General features: G+C 40.0%; 1 protein-coding gene across 1 annotated transcript in view; it reads left to right on the forward strand.

Moving 5' to 3' along the window:
* The window catches only part of TRPM6 (transient receptor potential cation channel subfamily M member 6), a 148,253-nt gene that overhangs the window by 48,018 nt on the left and 81,234 nt on the right, over positions 1–19,001 (forward strand). The window contains exons 9-15 of the mRNA XM_018566528.1: positions 549–672; positions 2,321–2,393; positions 6,087–6,187; positions 8,877–9,011; positions 9,965–10,018; positions 11,275–11,415; positions 13,870–14,019. Coding sequence (XP_018422030.1) covers positions 549–672; positions 2,321–2,393; positions 6,087–6,187; positions 8,877–9,011; positions 9,965–10,018; positions 11,275–11,415; positions 13,870–14,019 — 778 coding nt within the window. The remainder of the gene's footprint in view (positions 1–548; positions 673–2,320; positions 2,394–6,086; positions 6,188–8,876; positions 9,012–9,964; positions 10,019–11,274; positions 11,416–13,869; positions 14,020–19,001) is intronic.

Here is a 19,001-nt window from a genome sequence, read left to right on the forward strand (position 1 = left end):
TATATATACACACACTGTAGGTTAATTGTATTAATGACAGCCAGCAGTAAAATATTATAATTTAATGGTCAACAAGTTTGGTAAATGTTCCTAATTCATGGAATACAAACCTTTACCTACAGAATTAGATATGTAGCGGTACAATCTTTATATATACTGTACAAAAGGCTCAATTTAAAAAGCTTTAACACCAGGATGAAGATCTTTATTTTTACCATGTGACTGTAATATTCAAATCTCATTGGGGACTTGAATACCTGGACAAACATTTTTATTTTCACCTTTTTGAAAATAAAAATGCTTATCCTGGTTTGTTACCTATATGAGTTGAGTCTACTGTCCATGTTTTTGAACGTTAAAAGTAGGTGAAACCCAAAAGCATTGAAGTGGAGTGACTTAACCAAATACAGATTAACATTTCCATTTTTCTTATTACATTCTTCTATCTAAAAGCTGCTGAAAGTTTATAACTGGTTGCATTAGGTTACTTCCCTCCAGTAGACCATGTCACATTGTAATAACACCTGTGTCATCTTTGTCTCCATCAGGGAAATCTCTCCACACTTAAAGGATGAAATCTTGCAGATGATTCAGAAAACATTTAATCTCGGTCATAGACAAGCTAATCATGTTTTATGTATTCTACTTGAGTGTATGGAGTACCGGGATTCTGTAAGTCATTCTATCATTCATTTACTTTCTGCTAAATTGAATGTAGGAAGGAATGTAAATTGAAATGCGTGAGTTTATTGGCAAGAGTGGAATTACATTTTTTTTTGTCAAACTGTTAGTTTCTTATTTTACTTATTCAAAATAATATTTTAAAGATAGCCAGAGCAAGAATAACTGTGCCCATAGTTAGAATGTTCTTGAACTTTTATTTGCATAATGTGTTTTTAGCGCACTGCATCTTCATGTTATAATTTGCTCTTTGCTGATATACATGTAAACCGAGTGATCATTAGATAATACCATGTCCTCTTTAATGGTTTAACATTTTATAAATGTTTTAGTCATTACTTTCTTCATTTTTCTAAACTTGACTGTTTTCCTCCACTGGTATGAAGGGAGCTTATTATTTCCATGCATGCTCAGCAGTAACCAGATCTATAGTGTATTACATGTTATTGTCCTTTTTTGCAGTCATTATTAAATACAGTACATTCTGCAGATGCCATTGTTCTAGTAGGGTGTTAAATCCTCTAAGCTAAAATAGTTGGTAAATCTGGACTGTTTCTCCTTCTAGAAGACAGGCAAATAGTTAGATACACATCTATACTCTATATACAATGACTGTTTTATTTGCTAGATTGGTATTTCCCTTTAGCCAAACTTGACATCCAGGCGCTCCATTCACACATCACAGGAAAGTCAGTATTCTCAGCTTTCTAGTAGGGTGACAAAGCTCACTCCCTGTACTGTATCTATGGAGGAGCAGCATCGTTAAACAGAACAGAGCTACAGAAACCTCCCCCTGTCTTCTTCTCCATACCAAAGAGTGCAACAGAAGCAGAGTGCACATCACAGTATGGTCAGTATTCTCAGCTTTCTCCAGTGTAGTCAAACAATACTACTTTGATGGGGTCAGTAAGATAATTAAAGGGTAAATTGAATGAGGTGGATGTTCAGAGGCATCAGTAGGTTCTTTATAGTTCAAATGATAGATGTGAAACCATCTATTCTTTCTCTTTTTATGTGGTTTGTAAAGTTAGTAGTTTTGCAAATAGAGCAGCATCCATGCTGCCCCTATTAGTGCATTTAAGCGGCAGCTTTCTGATAAAATAATCATGAGGTGGAGGTTGTACAAAATAATGTTATCATTTAGATATGCCTAGAGCAGCACAATGACTAAATGCAACCCTGAGGTTAGCAGAGAGTGGTTGGCTTAAGCTGCTTGTCCCCATCTGTAAATGTGAAACTTTATGTACAGTGAGCTGTTATGAAGACCAATGCATGTATTTATACAAGCTTTATTCGAACGTCCATTAACTGAATTTGTTACTGGAATAAATAGCTATCATTTATATTTTTACAACAGCTAATCCACGCTAAATGGATACCAATAAGCTAAGTGTCAAAATTAACTATATAAAGTCCGCTGCCGTGCCAACTATGTAGTGTGAAATTCTTAAAACAATGCACCGCGCTGAACCTCTCTTAATATATCAAACAAAAAGTATGTCTAAATGCTGAAAACAAATATAATCAACCTCCAATAAATGATTTAAATCCAAAGTGATATATTTGCCTGAAGTTCAACTTTAAATGTCTGGATTTGTGGTATAAAAATGAAATACTTTAGATTGTTTCCCTCTTGCAGATTACCATTTATGATGTAGAGTCTGAAGAACAACAAGACATTGATGTGGCCATCCTGACAGCTCTTCTAAAGGGTAAGATACAAACATTCCGGGTGCATTGGGAATAAAAAAGGCAAAAGGGGATATATAGGACCAGCAAAGACACAGGATGATTGTTATTCTGCTCGCCTCATAATAAGTATAACCGTATATGTTCTTCCTGCTTTACTCAGTATAAAGTATAGAAAATACTAATATAAAAAATCAATGAAAACATCATTGGATGCTCTAATAAATGCTGAAAGATCACCACTGTTTTTAGGCAACTATGTATTATTTCTAACCACACTATCAGGCCCTGTGGCTGCTCAAATGACGGAAAGTACATCAATATTTAAACATTTTTGCTAGTTAAAATATATAAATAACCACATGGATTTCTGTTTGTTTTGGATAAAGTATGGAGTTAAAACTCCTACAATTTTTTATCTTCTGTGTCCCTATAGAGAGATTTCCCTTTACTTCCTCTCCTGTAGACGCAAAAGTAAATGAGAATAAATCTATTCAACATCAGGGAAATGTCCTATTAGACATTTATCAACACAAGTGTCCCTATTGAAAGTTTTTCTTTCTATTTCTGTTCTGGGGAGAGCTCAGTATTTTGAAGTTTCATTAACTGCCAGTTCTAATTACAATGGTCACTAGGGCATAGAGATGAAAAAAAAAAAAGAAAAATGTTTCGGCTTTACATATACTATAAGCTAGTTAGGCTTTGTGACTTTGGCAGGATAGTGGGGCTGTGTGGGCTGATCTAAGGTTGCATACGACTTGATTTGGGCGGCAAAGCATTATTCTATACACTGCCTGGCTAACAAAAAAAATCACACACTCTAAAATTTCATTGGACCGCCTTCAAGCTTTGATTACGGCACACATACACCATGGCATTGTTTCGATAAACTTATGCAACTTCTTAACATTTATTTCTGTCCAGAGTTGCATTAATTTTTCACTTGTAGATCTTGATCTTGTAGTGATGATGGGAGAGGCAGACCACTATGTAAAGTCTTCTCCAGCACATCCCAATGATTCTCAATGGGGTTTAGGTCTGGACTCTGTGGTGGCCAATCCATGTGTGAAAATGGTGTCTTATGCTCCCTGAACCACTCTTTCACAATTTGAGCCTTATGAATCCTGGCATTGTCATCTTGGAATATGCCCATGCCATCAGGGAAGAAAAAAACCTATTGAAGGAAAATCCTGGTCATTCAGTATATTCAGGAAGGCAGCTGACCTCATTTTTGGGGACATAACGCTGCTGAACCTAGACCTGACTAAATAAAGCAACCCCAGATCATAACACTGGCCAAAATCCAGGTAGTGAATTTTTTTTGGCCAGGCAGTGTACATTTCAATCCTAAGTGACCATGCTGCTGTAAAACATAAAAAAAGTATTATCTCAGTTATTTGTACTGTAAACCGAATTATGTTATATAAATGTCTTGAGAACTGAGAAATCATCCTAAACGAACATTAAAGCTGAACTCCACACTAATAGCTAAATATACAGTAGAATACATACATACAGTATGAACTGTTTGAAAGAGACCAAATACTTTATTTAATGTAGGTGGCTACATTAGTTTTCTATTTTTCATGATTTTAGCTTTTATTTTCACCTGTCAATCCTGCTAGTAACACACTGCCTGTCCTAGGGTGACAAAGCTCACTCACTGTACTGTATCTATGGAGGAGCAGCATTGTCAACCCAGGACAGATCTACAGAAACCTCCGCCAGTTAGCTTCTACATAACATAGTGGAAAGTTGTTCTGTGGCCTACAAAAAAAGAACTGCAAACAATGTAGCCAAAAAGAATGCACCATAAGCAGAGTGAACAGGAAGTTACGAGTTCACAAGATTTCTGGCATGATCAACAGGTACAAGCACATACTGTATTACAAAACACTTGCAATGGTATAGTTAACAGAACAAAACGGAGCAAATAAGATAAGTGCATTCTTACAGTTTACACATACTTTACCTTCCAGCACAGTTGTGGTAGTACTCAACCACTCTTGTGCTTCAAGTACCCTCAGCACAGCCATATGTCAGTGACCACAGTTTCCTCTGCTGTAACTGGGAATTACAGGTGAGTCACCATCCTTCTGCCAGCTTGTGACTGGAGAGTGAAGGAGAATTAAAACAGTGATGAAGTAATCACTCTGCTCTCTCTTCCAGTAAGCATGTTCAGATATTTATTGACAGCACTGTTTAGAGATATAGACCTTTGATTTGTTCGAGTGTTGCGCTCCCTCTCCCAGTGTGCTGCAGCGCAGAAGATTACAAAAGGCTAATATTAGGGCTTCTTCTATGTCAACCACACATTTCCATTTTTAAAAAAATGAATAGATAACTCTAAAAAATTGTGATTTTTAAATCTGCCTGTAGTTTAGCTTTAATTAAAACCCAGTTCTGTAGTCTGCATACATAGTAGTTGTATTTTCCATTTAAATACATTCTAACAGGGTTATTTACAAAGCAGCCGAGTGAATAACCCAGCCGAAGTGAAGTGAGCCGAACGCTGTTCGGCTATTCACTTCTGGCTTGTACTGCTGATTTCAGCTGTACATGGGCTAAAATCAGCCGTGCATCAGTTGCCTTAGGTCAGCTGAAGTGCAGAAGGACTTTGACTCAGCCGATCCAACATCTGGATCGGCTGAGCCGAAGCTCTGGCAGCTCACTCACGGCTGCTCACCCCTATTCTCATGGGGGCCAAACGGCAGTGAGTGAACAGCCAAATGCCGCCATGTGGCATTCAGCTCGGCTATTCTGCTCGGTGAAACAAATGTGAAATAAAAAAAAGTTGCAAAATGATTTTAAAAATGTAAACAAATAGGAAAATATAAAAAAAAATATTTTAAAGAAAAGAAAAAAAAACAATTGGGCTGAGCTAGCAGTGACGGCTAGCTCCGCCCAACTGTCTCCTATTGGCTGGCACCTGCCAGAGTCTTCTTGCAGGTCCCGGCCAATGAATAAAAACTGTCCGACTCCGCCCAGTTGGTATTGTTTAATGACGGATCAGCGTCCCCAGGTCATTTGGGACACTGATCTGTCATTACAACTGGGTGGAGCCAGCCGTGAGATCACAGCTGACTCCGCCCAGCTGTCATTTGCTTGGAGATCGGTCGGCTTCGGCCGACCTTTCTCCACACTTCGGCTGTCACTTTGGCTCAGTCGAGCCGAAGCATATGTCTACGGCTCGGCTGCCTTCGGCTGCTGAAGGGCAGAGGCGGCCGAAGAGAGCCGAAGTATCAGCCAAAGCTACGGCTGGATCCTTCGGCTCCATAGTGAATAACCCCCTAAGTCTTCCAATTGGTTTTCTGTAGCAAGCAGCCACAGCCTGAGTAGAAAATCCACCATGCTGCAGAGAAGGACTCTTGTTCTTTGCAGGAAGCAGTGGTCTCTCTGCAGAGGCCTGACACAGCCCCTACTGAGTTAGAACCAGAGCTCTCCAGTGAGCAGTGAGTATTTTACTGACAGCATTAATGTCTGCTCTTAAAAAAAACCTGGAGTGTAGTTAGTTGATTCACACTAAAGGTCCATTTGGGTTTTAATGTTTCCCTCTCTTCATAAAGACTTTGATTGTTATGTTGGCTTATAACTTTATGAATACATTTACAGCACTTCTATATATTATGTTTCTGTGATACAAATGCCATTTTATCTGTTTAACAGGTTCAGTTTATTGTGCAAAATTGATGTTTTTTAAACATTTTGTTTTATAGGGACCAACATGTCAGCCCCAGATCAGCTGAGCTTGGCACTGACTTGGAACAGGGTGGACATTGCTAAGAAACACATTCTAGTGTATGGGCAGCACTGGAAAGTTTGTATTATTGTTCTTAATATTGTTACTAGTATTCTGTAGTTATACAATACAGCTAAATCTGAAAGCATCCCCATAGACTTCTTACTTGTTGTGCAATACAGAACCTTAGGGGCCTTAGGCCTTATATATGAAGGAAAATAACTGTTGTTGCCAATAACACCATTTTTCCTTCTATTTTCCCATGGAAACATGAATGGGATAATCGGGCTGCTGTTCTTTCCTCCTACACCTTTGTGCATAAGATGCTAAATGCTGATTGTCCTTCCTTCATTAAGATCATTTCTTTTTGCCTTTCTTAATCTGGTTCCAACTTGTTGTGCTGTACACCTGACCAGAACCGTGTCAACTCCTATTTTCCACTTGGATGAACAGCTCCTGAATTACTGATTCCAGATGCCTGGAGGAATAGATAACTTTATAGTTTCCCTTTAGAAACACATTATTTGTGGGAACAGCGCTTTCTAATCAGTGTCAGGATCATACCCCCTGGTACCTGAGCTAATTACGTTTTTCACTGATGCTTGTCCACTTAGCAGTTACTCTAGCTATGGTCTTCTATGAGTAAAGTTCTACTGTTTCCTTTCTGCTGTAACTTACTTTAGAAGTGTGTGTATATTCATAAAGGTGACTGTTGCTTTGTACCTTTGTTGCAAAATATAAAAATTAAAATGCTCTATCCAATTCTGATATTTTAATAATAGATAAGTGCTTGTAGTTTTTAATTACCCACTGGCTGTTATACTGTATCTCTTTAGGAATTCAACCCATACTCATGAAATACTACTTCTTTTGTTTAGGCCCAAAGTGTTCACGTCTCTCTAGTGTTATGCTTAAAGGAGAACTATCCTCATAGTTCGAGCTGACGTGTGACAATGAAACTGTCACACGTCGTCTCAATAGATCGGGAAGTGAACGAACACATACTGTCGCTCGCTCACTTCTTGATCATCTCCCTGCAGAGAGCTGTGACTGTCAGTCATGGCTCCCTGCAGGGATTCCCCCACTCCCCGCTCCGATCCTTCAGCGCTGACTGGAGGAACGGACGGGGAAGGGGGCGGGTACAGCTGGCTTTGCCTCTAGATAGGCAGAGCCAGCTGTCACTCATTCAGCGGTGTGGATCTCGACACTACTTTCGGGATCCGTCCCGGCAGCGGTGGTCTCAGTGTACCGCAAGCTGTAGCTTACGATATACTGAGCTTTGGGTCACGGGAGGAGGTTAGTATATGTCCTCCCGTGACCCTTAAGGGAACTATGGGGAAAAACACTAACCCCATAGTTCTCTTTTAAAGGATCTTTTTAGTGTTAAGCTTAAAGGAGAACTATGAAGTGAGTGCTTTTCACTCATCCTCATAGTTCTAGTCGACCTGTGACAATGAAACTGTCACAGGTTGGCTCAGTAGATCGGGAAGTGAGCGAACACATACCGGCGTTCGCTCACCTCTCGATCCTGTCACGGCTCTCTGCTGGGACAGGGGTGGGACTGGATTCCCCGCTCCGATCCGCCAGCGCTGACTGACGGAACGGACGGGGGAGGGGGCGGGTACAGCTGGCTCTGCCTCTAGATAGGCAGAGCCAGCTGTCACTCACGCAGCTGGGCGGATCCAGAGATAATTGTCGGGATCCGCTTCAGCTGCGGCGTCTCAGTATACCGCGAGCTGCAGCTCGTGGTATACTGAGCTTAGTGTGACTGGAGGACGCTAGTTTGTGTCCTCCCGTTACCCTAAGGAGAACTATGGGGAAAAGCCCTAACCCCATAGTTCTCCTTTAAAGCTGAAATCCAGGTACCAATTTTATTACAATGGGGCTACCCCCACACTGCAAAGGTTAACTGCTCATTTTTGTCTAGGGAGGAAAATAAAAAAGTTATACTCACCCAATCCTCAAAGCCGGGCCGGCTGTCACCGTTCTCCTTCCAGCCTCTCTCCTTCTACACTGCAGCGATGGTATCTCCCTCGGCTTTCTCACATCCTATGGTATACGCTGTGTATAGAATGTGATGACTCAAGGATCCTTAGACTAATGCAGCGGAGTGGGAGCGAGCTTAAGAGCATGCCGGCTCTGAGGATCGGGTTGTATAACATTTTTTTTTAAACCTAGACAAAAATGAGCAGTTAACCTTTGCAGTTGGGGAAGAGCCCCGTTGTAAGGGTTAATAAAATTTGTGCACGGAATCCTGCTTTAAAGGATCTTTTCACCCAAAACTGATATTTCAGCAGTCTTCAAGCAAGTTCTTTTAACTGTTCAACTAACTGACAGAAATATCTTCTTATAACCTCTGTCGATGTAGTGATTAACTCTGCTTGTTGGTTTTACATTTATGAGACACAAATACCTGGTGCTTTAAAAAAAATCTGTTCCTTTTTGTAATTTTTAGTACATAGGTTTATTTCTTATACATGTGGTGCAGCTTCAATGATTGATTCCAGCCACAATAGCATGTTGTGCAAATATTGTTGTGCAATAGCAATATACAAAGCAAATGTATATTTCTGATCAATAACTTTTGTAAGTCAAGCAAGACTGTATGCGAAAAAAGGATAACAACAGTCTTGCTTGACTTACAAAAGTTATTGATCAGAAATATACATTTGCTTTGTTAATATATATATATATATATACAGTACATCGTGCATGTTTATTGTAAGAAAAATTATTTCACATTTTTGACACTTCTGTCTCTTGAAAGGTGGGCTCTTTAGAACAAGCAATGCAGGATGCTCTGGTAATGGATCGTGTGGACTTTGTGAAATTACTAATTGAATATGGAGTGAATATGCATCGTTTTCTGACAATAAGCAGATTGGAAGAGCTTTATAATACTGTAAGTGTCTAAATAAATGACTATAAGACAATCTAGATATCTGTACTTTGCTCACCTGAACCTTTGTCCTGCCATTATTTCATGTTTTCAAGATAACAACTGTCTTAATTATCTACAAGTGATACAATTTTTAAGTGTTTAAATGAGTTCATCCTGCCATTATCTCCCTTGAATAGGTAATGGACTCCATTGGGATAATGCATATTCATATGACAGGAGAAAAATATGTTAACCTTTTTTGCTCATTTTTATGCTATACTGTATATGGACATCTTATATAGGCATACTGCTAGTGCACTCTTCTAAACATCAGATCATTTTTCCAGACATTTTTCTGTACTTACAATGCATGTTTCATTCATCAAGAGACCATGTGCTATGTTTGATCAGCTTCTAAACTTCAAAATGTGTCTGCTTTGCAAGGTACTGTATCTTCAAGCAGAGGACTTAAAAGAGAACGATTGGGTAACCTTTTTATTCTATAGTTCTCTTTAGGGCCACAGGAGGACATATGCTAACATCCTCGCATGACCCAAAACTCAGCATATAGCGGGCTATTGCTCGCTATATACTGAGACCGCCACAGCTGGGACGGATCCTGACAATAGTGTCAAGATCCACCAAGCTGGCTGATTGACAGTGGGCTCTGCCTATATAGGGGCAGAGCCAGCTATGTCCGCTACCTCCAGTAAGTGCTGGAGGATCGGAGAGGGGAGGGGGGAATCCCTGCGGGGGGTCAGTCACTGCTTACTGCAGGGAGATGATCGGGAAGTGAGCGAACGGCGGTGTTTTCGCTCACTTCCAGATCAATAGAGCCGATGTGTGACAGTTTCATTGTCACACTTCAGCTCTAACTATGGAGATAAGTGGAATTCACTCACACCATAATTATCCCTTAACTGTATATTAAAGCTCCTAATTGAGTGTTTTTCTTTTTCTTTTTTCCATTAAAGAAACAAGGACCAACAAATCTGCTCTTGCACCATCTTGTTGGAGATGCAAAACAGGTGATTGCAGAAATTCTATGCAGATGTTATTATTTATTTGTGTATCCAACTCTAATCTTGCTTTGTTTTAATGCAAAGACCTTAACCTACTAAAGGATCTGATACATGAAAGTGTGTTGGCCACAGCATAACATTTATTGTATTTTTGACCACCACTTGTGAAAAAACTTGAATGTAACCTCCTGTAATCAACTGCGCAGCTGAACTCAGAAAGCAGTGTCAGCAGTGTGTAGCTGTCAGTTTCTACTACATTGTGCAGTGCGGTCATTTTGACACTGAGCGTGTGTTGACAGGAGGAGAGTCATTTGCTCATCATTCTGGTCATGCTTCTTCACTGCTCTTCCGGGCTGGTCAGTGAGCAGACCACATTGCTTAGAACAGTGGAGAAAAGTGGAGTCACTTACTTTAAACCAGTAAAAATAGTTGAAACAAATTGCTTGGAGAAAAAATAAATAATAGGGAAATCCCACCATGGAACAGGACTGGTTTCTGATTCTAGTTCCAAGCACAATGCCACGATAGAGGTATGATATCAGTACATATGGGCCTTACATATTGTTTCTTTAACTGCTACAGAAATTGATACTTCTCTATATTTATCTATTTTTTGCCATTTACAAGCAAAGGAAGACTAATTTCTCTTTTGTTAATATTTCCATTGTTTGCAAGCAATTATAATACTGAAGTTGCAGAATTTCTGCACAGCGTCAGATAATTCTCTTATCCATGTGGCACATTATTTATATTAGACTTTTAGCCACTGACTCTGCTTTTGATCTTAAATGATGTAATTACTCAATTATTTATTTATTTTTCTATGAATACTGTTACTGTCAATCTTTGTTAATCCATTTGGAGATGAAATACGTTGCCATCCTAATCTCCCGTGGAATCCTTCAACATACGGCAGCTGAACCAAGTTCAGTTAAAGGGACTTTGTCGCTGTGTTCTATGAGATTAAATTTAGTATAATATGAACACCTGAAAACAGTTTCTAGAGAAAGTACACACAAATGCTAAGGAACATGTTGCTCATTCATATTTTGATGTATTAATTCAGTTCTACAGTGTCCCAATAAACATGTTGCTAAATGATCATTGCTAAATTTCCAATGACAACCGTTCAAAATCTTGCAATACCATGATGCCAAAATTACTGTAGGTTATAATGTGTTTTTGAGATCTCATATTAAATACTTGTATGTGATTTGCTCATATTTAGGTGTGAAATAAACATTATTTTTATTTTCCAACAGTGTCATCTTGCCCTAGACTACAGAATCACTCTAATTGATGTGGGATTGGTCATTGAATACCTGATTGGTGGAGCTTATCGGAGTAGTTACACAAGGAAGAGTTTTCGAGTGCTGTACAATGGCCTTTACAGAAAGCAAAAGGTACATTTACTCACTGATTTTTTTCAAGGTTGACAACTGAATTCTTTTTTGGGTTGGGAGGCAAAAGTTTATGAATATCATACATCATTTTGTATTGATTTGCTTGTGGAATGCAAGTGTGTATAAACAGAAGCTGCAGCTACGGAAAAGCATATGCTTCTGTAGGAACCAAATGACCTTCCAACCACTTCAAAACTGCATTTCCTGTAATCAGTATAGCCTTTTGGAACTAATGGAGTCCACAAGGGTAGTGTCATACAACTGTTGGAAGTTCAGAATGCATGGTTATACTTTTATTGGCTCAGGAGTGTGCTAACCTTAAAATATTTTTTTTCTTTTTTTTGACAACTACTCTTGTTAGCTCTCACTAAAGATAAGAATGGTCTTCCCAGTTGATAGGTATTTGCTATGCTCCTTGGCTACCACTAGTGGCAGTAATGCCACCCAAACGACATTCTCCCATCTATATGCTGGGTGAAACGTTCATAAATCAGCCCAAAGGTTCATGTAAAAGCAACATTTGTTTTAGTCTTGGATAGAGTGGGTCCGATCCCCTTTCAGCATTTCATTGTTGTATTTTATTGAACTTATCCCATCACACTCCTGACCGTAGAATTTTAGTGTAACCCATTGTGGGTGCTGCAGTGACAAGCGGTTGGCGTCACATAAGGCAATACTGATGAAAAAAATGAATCACCAGCACTCCAATTGTGATTCAAATATGTCTTTTTATTGACACACGTTCACCCTATCATAAAGCAAACAACATTTCAGGGCCACATTTGGTCCCTTCATCAGGCAAACAATGCCTTCTTGTCTTATTGCTATTTGTCTCTCCGCTGTATTTTTCTTGGTGAACATTGTCTCAGAGACAGAAAGTTATGGTAAACCCAAATCTTTACAGTTGTCACCAGAAGGAAAATTCTCAACCGGGATACTTTCCCCTGAGACAGGTGTCTAAGATGTGAATTCTATCCACTTTAACCACTGTGTATTTACAATGGGCAGGCGGCAACTTCTTCCCGGCGTGCCTGTACGTAATTTTTTCTGCTCACACATGCGCGAGCAGAATCCTGCTGTTCATGTAAACAGCCGGTACCGGCTGTTACACGCGTACAGGCAGCTCTACAGCTGTCCGATTGCTTGTATATCAACAAACATTGTGCGCCCCCCTCCTCTGCCGCGCTCCTCCCCTCCACCACCGCTGCTGATTATCCCGGGCTCCGCTGTCTCCCCTGCAGGCCCGGGACCGGCACATCGGCTGTTTCCAGTGATGACAGAGGAGATATCAGCATTCCTCCACTACTGATCTCTCCTCCTCTCTCTCTCTAAAGGCTGAATCGATAAGTGTTACATCACTTCCGCTTTTAGCTGTCATTTCTCTGGCTGCTATAGCCAGAGAAGAAGCTGGTGAAGCTGATCTCTGCTTGATAAGTTTCTATAGGGGTTCCAAGGTGACATTAGGGGTCATAGAGACCCCTGATGTCTCCATAAGGAGGACCTTTCATTGTATATTTGTTACCACATAGGAGGCTTGTTATACCCCTATGTGATAGCAATAAAGTTAAGTGTAGAAAAAAAATGAAAGACACATATATAAAAAAAGAAAAAAACGCCCCAAAAAGGCTCCCACCCCTACGTGCACGCACATATAAACGTAAATACGCATCGGGTATGCCTACGTGCGGAAAACAATTATTATGACACACATGTTACATTTTGCCGTGAATGTCAGAGTGTGAACAATAATTCTAGGGCCATCAATTACTGATAACACTAAACTGATGAGCTGTAAAAGCTTTTAAAGCGTCACCTATGGCCAATTTTAGGTATGGCATTTTTTGGCGATTTTGCGGGCGCACAAAATTTTAAAGCTTGACATGTTTGGTGTCTATTTACCTGACATGACCCCGTCTTTTATATTTTCCCTGAAAATTGGGTACTAATAAATGTTTTATAACATAATGAGGGGAAAACAGGTTTTATTTTTTTACATTTTTAGAAAAAAAATAAAAACCCCAGTGGTGATTAAATACCACCAAACCAAAGCTCTATCTGTCCCCCAAAAATGGTATAAAATAATTTCAACACAGTGTTTTATGACTGATTAAATGACAGTCAAAATACCACAGTACTGAATACTGAAACATGGCTTGGCTAGGAAGGGGCTTTAACACCCTGGTCATTAAGTGGTTAAAGAGATTACATCTAATTCTCTGTTGTGTCTCCAGGACTGGAAGTGCTGGAAAATTTCCCCTGCAGGATAAAGACAACAAAAAATAATCAGATTGGGGTTTTAACATTTAACTGCTATATCTAAAATCTCAAACAAAATGTCTACTTTACCTACACTTTAATACACTAATTACCTTTTATTATGATATCATTTAAATGCTTTGTTAATGCATATATTAAAGCCAAGTTTCTAATTTGTTTTGTTGCCTTTTGTCTTAGAGAACCACCCACAATTCTACTACGAGTCTTGTACGGAGCCTCTCTCATCTTTCCATAAACCAGAACAGCCAGATGAACAGCAAGCTTCCATCACCTGAGAATACCTTACATTCCCAGTTCTGCCGAACAGCCCAACCTTTTAAGCGCAAGGTGATCCTTCCAAGTTTTATATCCAGTTTAATTGAAAGCCTTCTCCTAGAGTTAGGTTTCTAATCTGCCAAGTGCACATACAAGATTACTTATGTGGGCAGGAATTTAGAGCAGGAACTGTAACATAAACATTGAAGCTAAGCTAGAATTTATTTATACATTTGTGTAATCTCTTAGCAACTTACTAAACATTTCAAATAACAGGAACAAATGTCGTGACTTGTATTGCCTTTACAATCAAAGAAGTCTTTTTTTCTGAAAGTGTTCGTTCAAATCTGACCCTGGGTTGGAACAGTACAGCAATACGAGTTTGAAACAGAAAGCTGATATAGCTTCTTTTGTAGGCACTTGTAATTGTGTATGTATGAATACTAGTACATTGGCATAGACCAGCGGTTCTTAACCTGTGGGTCGCGACGATTTTCCAGGGGTCGCTTAGCGGCTCCCGGCCGCCCGGGAGAGAAACACTTTCTCCCGGAAAGTTTTACTCTGCTCGATCGAGCAGAGTAAACCTTTCTCTGCTCTGGTTTATTTTTTATTTTTTCCTGACATCAGGGCCACCGGCCGCCGTCAGTCTGATAAAAAAAAAAAAACCACCATAGGAATGCATAGCTAGATTCCTATTGGCTATTGCAAAGTGAAATAACCAATATGAATCTAGCTATGCATTCCTATGGTTCGTTTTCTTTTGTTTCTTTTGCCGTCATCTGCAGGCTGTCGGCCAGCTTCGGCTTTCACCTCGGCTCAGTCGAGCCGAAGCATATGCCTTCGACTCGACAGAGCCGCTCGGCCGACTTCGGCAGCTGTACGGGCTATAGTGAATAGCCCGTACAGCAGCCCTTCGGTTCTACAGAACCGAAGGGGTCCTGGGGCCGAAGCTAGCCGAAGGATCAGCTGAAGCTACGGCTAGATCCTTCGGCAGCATAGTGAATAGACCCCTTATTCTTTTTTCCTTGCCAGGCCGTCTCTGGTAACTTGTGGGTAAGTCTAGTAGCAGATAAGTAGGGCAATGCACAGAGACATCAAGTTTAGGTAGCTAGGGAGTATGATTCCTAAATATAGCTCTCATAAATAATTTATTTCCCCTAAATAACTACTTTCATGTACTTGTATGTATTGTAAATTAATGGAAACAGTGCACCAAACCCATCTTCTCTTATAATGATAGAAATCACTTGTTCGGTAACACTAGTTAAGTGAGCATAAAATCAGATCTACTCTACTTCTATTTTAACACTTGGGTTGAGTTTTTGCATGCATTGCAGAGACCTGCAAGGGAATATTGCAATTATGTGTGGTTATTGTAAATCCTTTTCTTTCAGTGAAACTGAAAATTTCATTTTCGGTAGTACAGTATATTCCCTTCAATATGTTATCAAATGCCTATGATCAGCTATTGGAGACGCAATATTCACACAGTAGCATAATAGAAAATCACACCAACATTCCCTTACATAAACAAACTGCACCACTGTCTGTATCAGCCTTTTGTATAGATAAATAAAATACTTTATTAATAAGTACAAAATATGTGTACCCCTGAAAAATTATTGGAATGGGATATCCCCTAATGATGATTACATACAATTCAAATGAATGGAGCCGTCTTTCTGGCCAATCAGGAAGCTGTGCGCGGGTAATGACTCGCCGACCGGCTTCGTGATTGGCCAGCTTTCCGGACAATCAGGAAGCCGGGCGGTATGTAATGACTGGCCGCCGGGCTTCCTCATTGGCCGGGAAGCCGGCTCCATACTCCCTCATCACCAACTGACAAGGGAGCATGGAGCTGTCTTCCCGGCCAATCAGGAACCTGGGGGGCGAGCTATTACCCGCCCCCGGCTTCCTGATTGGCTGGGAAGCCAGCTCCATGCTCCCTGGTGACGAGGAAGTTCAGGCATCGGGATAAATATCGCCCAAATGCTCCCGATACTTATCCCAATACCGGGAACTTCCTCGTCAGGAAGCCGGGGTGTGGGTAATGACTCGCCCCCAAGCTTCCTGATTGGCCAGGAAGCCGGCTTCATTCTCCCTGGTGACAAGGAAGTTCCGGCATCAGGACAAGTATCAGAAGCATTTTGGGTAGTACGAGTGCTCACCCAAATACTTGGTATTGGCACCGATTCCAGTATCGGTATTGGTGCATCCCTAATACAAAGTATAATTAATGTCAACCAAACCAAAACAAACACCATATACGCATAAGCTGATATAGAGGTGTAACATCAGCTTAAAATGGCCTGCACCATGATACCTGTGCATCACAATAATATAATCCTTAACTGAAAGAGTCCTATTTTAATCTTTAAGCCAAAGGCTCCCTAGTATATAATGCAGAAAAAGATGGAATATGGTACTGTCAGCCATATACCAATAACCAGTAGCAATATACTGACATATTAATTCATCTACAACTTCTATGATGAAAGACAAGGACAAAAAATGCTTGCACAATTCCCTAGGTACCAAATGAGCATAATGTGCTGGAATACTGGTTACAAATCCAGTGCAAACAAATCAAAATAAGAAAAAAAAGAAGTCCAATAGGGTGAAATAACATAAAGTGCATCTGTTATCCAAGGACACCTCATCCCAAGGTAAGTATAATGGACCATTATATGAATAAATAATCCAATTATGGGAAACACACATATAGTAGTTTGGTCCATCCTTTAAATCCCCAAAATGAACACGGACAGATCATATCGATTCTATTAATGCATTATCCTGAATGGATTCATGGGTCACATGACGAGTGATTTTTTCTACTTTTGCTCAAAGTATTGCCTGTAGAATCATATCAGTTTATTCTAACCTTGAAACAAATTGTCGTGAACGAGTCCTGAGTAATTGGTGCCACACCCCTGATAAGTCAATAGAAAAAATGTAGGTAAATGGGGCTTTTAAGGCACCAGGTGACAGATCCAAGAGATTACAACATCCTTAATAACAAAAAATCTTTATTGCATACAACATGTTAAAAACCTTTGAAACTTTTTGTATGCAATAAAGATTTTTTTTGTTATTAAGGATGTTGTAATCTCTTGGATCTGTCACCTGGTGCCTTAAAAGCCCCATTTACCTACATTTTGTTTCTATTATTCTACACCTAAATAAATAATCCACTTTAAATGTGAAAATATACAGTTATTAATTATATATTTACATTTACTTGTTTAAAAAATCTGCTAGCTAACCCTAACTAGAAAAGCTTGCCAGATGACTTATAAATTATGATTTATTGTGAATTCTTGAAGGAAAGTGCTGTGAAGTCAGTTTCTTTTATGCAATAGTCATAAATTTAAGGATAGTCAGAACTCGTGAGAAATTCAGGTCAAGTAGACTGCTAAGAAGCAGTTTCGGTTTTATTACCATTTATAATATATTTATACAGGTCAAGATAAACTAGTAAATACTCTTTAATTGGAGATAGTAATCAAAATTAGCCAATAGGCTGTAAAAGAAATTTTAAAAGAAACCGTGCCAAGGTGAACCTGTGTCAAGTTCAAATTTACTGTGACTGCTGACCTGAAACGCAGATACCTGGAGGTATTTGCACACAATATTAGACTGCTTGTGTCTTGGGATCCTTGAGACCATGGGTGTATTATTATGTATATCTTAACTGCAGCTCCTGATGTCAAGGTCAGGTTTTCTGTTATAGGCAGCAGCCGGTATACCCACTTGTCCACTAGCGGCTCCCCCCTTCTGCTATCTCTCTTACCCAAGCCTGCTTGTGTCCTGGTTACCAGGCAATAGGATGCAGCCCCACTCCTTCTCTTTCCAGCTGGTGTCTCAGTTGCTGGGCAACAGGAGGCCTCCCAGTGCTTCCATATTGCTGAGCTATAACTTCCGTGGCAACCAAACACACACCCCCTCCACCCCTGGGTTGAGGTCCTTTCACATTATGCACCTTAAAAGTTTATCAGCTTGCATCCTTGTGCTTGTGGTAGAGTTTCCTGCTGACCAAGTGCATCTGGTCTATTTGTTTCTGTTGCTGACCCTTGCTACATTCAAAAGTACCTCTACTGTCTGCTGCCTGCACTGACCAGTGATACGTTTACGGATACCTCTACTGTCTGCCCCCTGCCTTGGTCTTTGCTACATTCACAGATATGCTCACTGTCTACTGCCAGCTCTGACCTTTGTTATGTCCTCAAGTTATGTTTGCTGTCTGCCACCAGTCCTAGTCCACTGGAGTGCCTTATATCTGTTTTCCTCCGTCGCAGTATAGTACATCTACCCTTTTTCCCTTTGGGTCCGCTTGTGACATTCTACAGCCAGTATGCCCGTTTGCCTTAAGAGATTGGGGGCTGAGGAGAAGCTCCATTTCACAGCCATGTACTCTGAATGGAGTGTCTGCATTCAGATCTTACATTCTGCTCTTGTTAAGTGAGGTTGTCCTTCACAGTTATGAACCAACAGAATGTGCCCATATCCTCTATGTATGTGCAGTATTGGAACCAAGACCCCCAACAGCACAGTAGAAACAAGCCACGGTCTTGTCTGAGCAGAATGATGCAGAACTCACTCCCGTGCATGTGCAATGTTCTCAGCAATATGGTGACGAGATCCTCTGAATATGCAGGAGTGATCAATCTAAAAGGTTGTTCCAATGCAGGATCTGGTCGCCATATTTCTAAAGACTTATAGCAGGGAATGAATGTGCAGTGTTAGAGGAGCTGCACGTGCACTGTTTTAGTGGATACCTTAACACTAGGCCAAACACTACCGCGCATTCATGCGTAATTGCCACCATCTTAGAACTTTAAAGACACCACATTCAGTCTTGTCATTCCTTTGACTGTGAGTACATTTTGTCATCTTTTGATCACTGTGTGGGTGATAAACATCTGTAATAGTAGTAGATATAAATGTGTATGTCATACCTAAGGCTGGTGCTATGAATCAAAACATGGTGCATTCTGGCAAAAAAATAGTGTAATTGCATAATTATACCATATCATTTTTTTTTCTTTTGTTCA

The sequence above is a fragment of the Nanorana parkeri genome, unplaced genomic scaffold, assembly GCF_000935625.1.
Source record: "Nanorana parkeri isolate BGI_ZX_2015 unplaced genomic scaffold, ASM93562v1 scaffold957, whole genome shotgun sequence".
NCBI classification, from domain to species: domain Eukaryota; kingdom Metazoa; phylum Chordata; class Amphibia; order Anura; family Dicroglossidae; genus Nanorana; species Nanorana parkeri.